This window comes from Nicotiana tomentosiformis, chromosome 12, assembly GCF_000390325.3.
Source record: "Nicotiana tomentosiformis chromosome 12, ASM39032v3, whole genome shotgun sequence".
Taxonomy (NCBI): Eukaryota; Viridiplantae; Streptophyta; class Magnoliopsida; order Solanales; family Solanaceae; genus Nicotiana; species Nicotiana tomentosiformis.
In genome coordinates, this window is record NC_090823.1 from 110,922,845 (window position 1) to 110,926,783 (window position 3,939).

General features: G+C 35.9%; 1 protein-coding gene across 3 annotated transcripts; it reads right to left on the bottom strand.

Annotated features, from left to right (window-relative positions):
• Positions 1-231: 231 nt before the first annotated feature.
• On the bottom strand, positions 232-3,506 carry LOC104108059 (E3 ubiquitin-protein ligase At1g12760-like). Of its 3 annotated transcripts, none has more exons than XM_009617024.4 (5): positions 2,871-3,504; positions 2,085-2,207; positions 1,846-1,978; positions 704-868; positions 232-604 (listed from the first exon to the last, which is right to left on the bottom strand). In XM_009617024.4, the coding sequence occupies exons 1-5, from the start codon at positions 3,350-3,352 to the stop codon at positions 434-436; spliced, it is 1,074 nt and encodes a 357-aa protein (XP_009615319.1). In that variant the 5' UTR covers positions 3,353-3,504; the 3' UTR covers positions 232-433. The 3 variants fall into 3 exon arrangements, with proteins under 3 accessions (XP_009615319.1, XP_009615318.1, XP_070047643.1); XM_009617023.4 differs by having other exon boundaries at positions 2,085-2,216; positions 2,871-3,500; XM_070191542.1 differs by lacking the exon at positions 2,085-2,207 and having other exon boundaries at positions 2,871-3,506.
• Positions 3,507-3,939: the final 433 nt, after the last annotated feature.

The following is a 3,939-nucleotide window of genomic DNA, read 5'->3' on the forward strand; positions in this document are numbered from 1 at the left end:
TCATTCACGTTTTGTCGCATTTTCCTAAATGTATATTAACTCAAATTTTTAATTCTTCTTTATTTTAGCATTTACCACAGCTGGGAGTCTGGGAATCATGCCCTTCAAAGATTGATGGTTTTGGCTTACGTGTGGAAAGGCATCTGACTGGATAACTGAGTTCTCGAATAATATCCTCTGTCCTGAGCTTCTGTTTCCAGCGCAAGTATGTGTATTTATCTGCATTAGCAATTTAGCATATGTATATATTTATATAGATAGTGGCAAAGAGTTATCTGTTTATATGTACATACTCGAGGTTGGTGGTCTAAGAGAAGAATACAGCTGCACAAACAATAGCAGGCAGAAAAAACATAGCTATGACTCTGTATTGAAATAGCAGCATGTGTAAAAACTCGCAACAAACACCTGCATTCTTGTCAATGACCCTCTTCTAAACTTCTTCACTGCAACAGCTAGTCCCAACGATGCTGCGCTTGCAAAGGGGACAGGTTGCACTCATATATAGCCATTTGTCAATACAAGCACAGTGAAAATGGTGACCACAGGGAAGTTCTCGGAGTTCTTCTCCATCATCATAAGTAGAGAGACATATGGAACATGCCTATTAACAATATATGGACATACTATGAGCACGTTTCATGAAACAGATAACACACTAGAGTAAAACAAGGTAAAATGATAGAAAAGCAAGGTTACGTACAGCATCATCTGTGGAAAGTGAGTGCTCCTTGGGTGTATCTGTCCCGCACTGGGTCATGAATCCAGCAAATGTCCCTTGGATCTCACCAGTCCGATTCTCATTAACGCCATTGTGTCGGAAAATGTACTTTGACAGTTGTTCAATATCTTCTTTGTTAGCTCCTTTCTGTAGAAAGTATTGAAAGAATTATATAGCAAAAACATGATAAACATGACGCACAAACATCACTGAAGTTTTAGTATGTAAATTGGAAATTTCTTATTCCACAATTAACATATGCCTTGAAGAGAATCTCAATAAGAGAACCCTGAGCTGATTTTAAACGTTTACAATACCTACTACATTGGAACAATGGGGTACATATAGTTTTTCTTGCAAAATCATGTTCTTGGAATAGAAGTAGAATGATCTTGTTCCAAAATTCAATATCAACTCATTTACCCAATATATTGCCGCTATTGACACCAAGAATGAAGACCAGCACTTAATTGATATTACCAATTACCTTGGTTAACAAAAAATTCATGCCGTTTTCTCGTGGAAAGAGCACCCAAGCATCCTTCTTTCAGAGAAGGGAAAGCATATATCTTCAGGGAAATGAAAGTATGTATCGGCCACTACCTCTATACTCCTAAAGAAAATATTACATTCTGTAATTTTGCTGTCCACCAAGGTAGCTTAATAGTTTAAACACAGAAATCAGCTGAATTAAGAACTTGAGCAGCTCAACTCAACTTAACGAAGCCTCATCTCAAATATCAATAGCAGCAACTACTCAAATCTACATTTCATGATATTAACCCAGTCTATTTACAAAGGTTACTCTCGCAAATCTTACTTTATTGCCAGACTATGTCTTCTGTTTCATCCGTCTAGCTCTTAAATGCATTAAGGGCATAATAAAATGCAATCAATCTATGAACGAACACGAAATTCCATTGATATCCATCTAAGATATCTAGGTGCAAAGGAAGAGCAATTTCACATGAGTTTTCTTGCTATAAAAGTATCATTCATCTTATGATACTTCTATGACAGAGAACCAGCTCCTAATATAGATTCCCCGAGAAAGACAAAGTTCCTTATGAAAAAAGGATACGTAAATAAAGTTAAAGAAACTAGAAAAATCATGAGAGAATTACCTGATCAGCTACAGCATATAGAACAGCAATAATACATGGAAGGCAACAGCAGATTCCGAGACCAACAGCACAAGCCAACGTAATTAAGAAGACCACAAAGAATACATCAAAAGCCAAGAAAACAATGCAAAGCCTGCATTCAGATAAAGTTACCAAATGATGACAGCTTTAATTTGAAAAATAAACTAAAAATAAAGGTCATACATTTTGCTCAAATGAAGAAAGTTTTCCACCCGTACCAGTATAATTGAGGGGATTCTTGTACCATCCGCTGCCCACCAATACATACCCAATAAAATCCAATGATCCACCAGAGGAATGATAACATTGTATTTGCAGAATCCATATACTTCGCCATGTTACTGTAAAATCTTTCGAACAAAAACATGTAACACACACCAGCATAGCATATTTAAGAGCCATTGCACTGTCTCTGCTTAAGTGAAAAATAATCCTACCATCTATGAGGGAACAAAAGGGAAATGGAAAAAAAAAAGAAGCAACACTGCATTGTACAGAAATTGACTTTAGCTTCCAACTGTAACAGAACTAATTCTACTTAAATATCATGCTTAGTTCACCAGCTAGGATTTCAACTCGTAACCTGCGTCCGCCTCATACATCATGCGCTGTACTACCTTCGCCATTGAACCAAAGTCCAAGGACAATTCATATATAAATCCCACAGGTAATAACATAATTTACCTATCATTTACGAATTAAACTGAAATTTAGAATACTTCTTCTGTCCCAAACTATTGACACACATTCCTTTTTAGCCCGTCCAAAATAAAATTAACATCTTTTTATAATTATTTAACGTTAAACAGTTCAAAATTGTCCTACAGGGATGTCTATCATGTTTTAGACCACAACTTTCAAAAGTGTACCGTTCTTTCTTAAACTTCGGGCTCAGTCAAATATCTTCGCCCACAAATTGATACAGAGGGAGTATTTGGTATTCCATACAGTACAAAGATATTTAAGAAAATCAAGTAGAAGTTCCAAATTCTTTGAGAATATACCTTGATCTTTCGGGGGTTAATTCAGCCAAAGTAACATAACCACTAGACCCCCTCGAACCCTCAGCAGAGCTCCCAAATGCCTCCTCCGCCGATTGACCATATCCTCTTCTCCGATACTCCAAAAAAACACAAACAATATGAAGCAGGCAAAGCAAAGAGTAGCCAACAATCCAAATCCTCAAAGGCATTTCTGGGTCTTCTTCTCTACTGAAGAATAAGACAAAACACGCAACAATGATGTATGCAAAGTTCCATAGGAGGTCAATAATCACAACGGGCTTAGAGTAAGCCCAATTACTTTGCCTATCATTGATTTGCTGATCAGACGGTTCACGCATCATTAACCCACTTCTGTTGCTGGCTCTTTGGAATACCCGAATTGCCTCTCGAAGGCTATGCCGACGAGGTGATCGCAGGTGAAAGGATTCATCGCTTTCGTTGGATCTTAGTAATGGTGAATTTGATGAACTGGGTGAAAACATTTTCTTTTGATCAATAATTGGAGTATTGTAAATACAATTATGTGTTATTTTAAAGATATTTGTTGAATGAATGATTGGATAAGTGGGGATTGGGGGTGAGGGTAGTAAGTAGAAGAAGACTAGTTCGGTATTGGTTGCGGTTTAACAAGATGCCGCGGTTTAGTATATGGTTTGTGCCAAATGGGACAATCAGATAAAAGAGCAGTATTTGGATTTTGGATACTACAAGATAAAATAAGTAGAAAATTTTCTTTTTCTCCTTATTGTATTCTTACATCTGATATTGATGGGTTTGGACATAAACTTCATTTAGAAAAAAATTTGTGGAAATCATTTGCATCCTTCAAGTTTGCTTTAAAATTTAAAGGTTTCTTTCAACTTTAAACAAATATCATTCTACTCCTCACACCAAATGTGACTTCTTCAAATGCCTATTTTATCCTCTACAATATTTATCTCTTATTTTTATTCTTTAATATAATGATATTTTTTATTTTAATTTATGTTATCGACTTACCTATAGACAAATAAAAGAAACTTTTCCGAAACTAAAAAAAGTGAGTAGTAGTCAAGAGAGTGAAAATTTT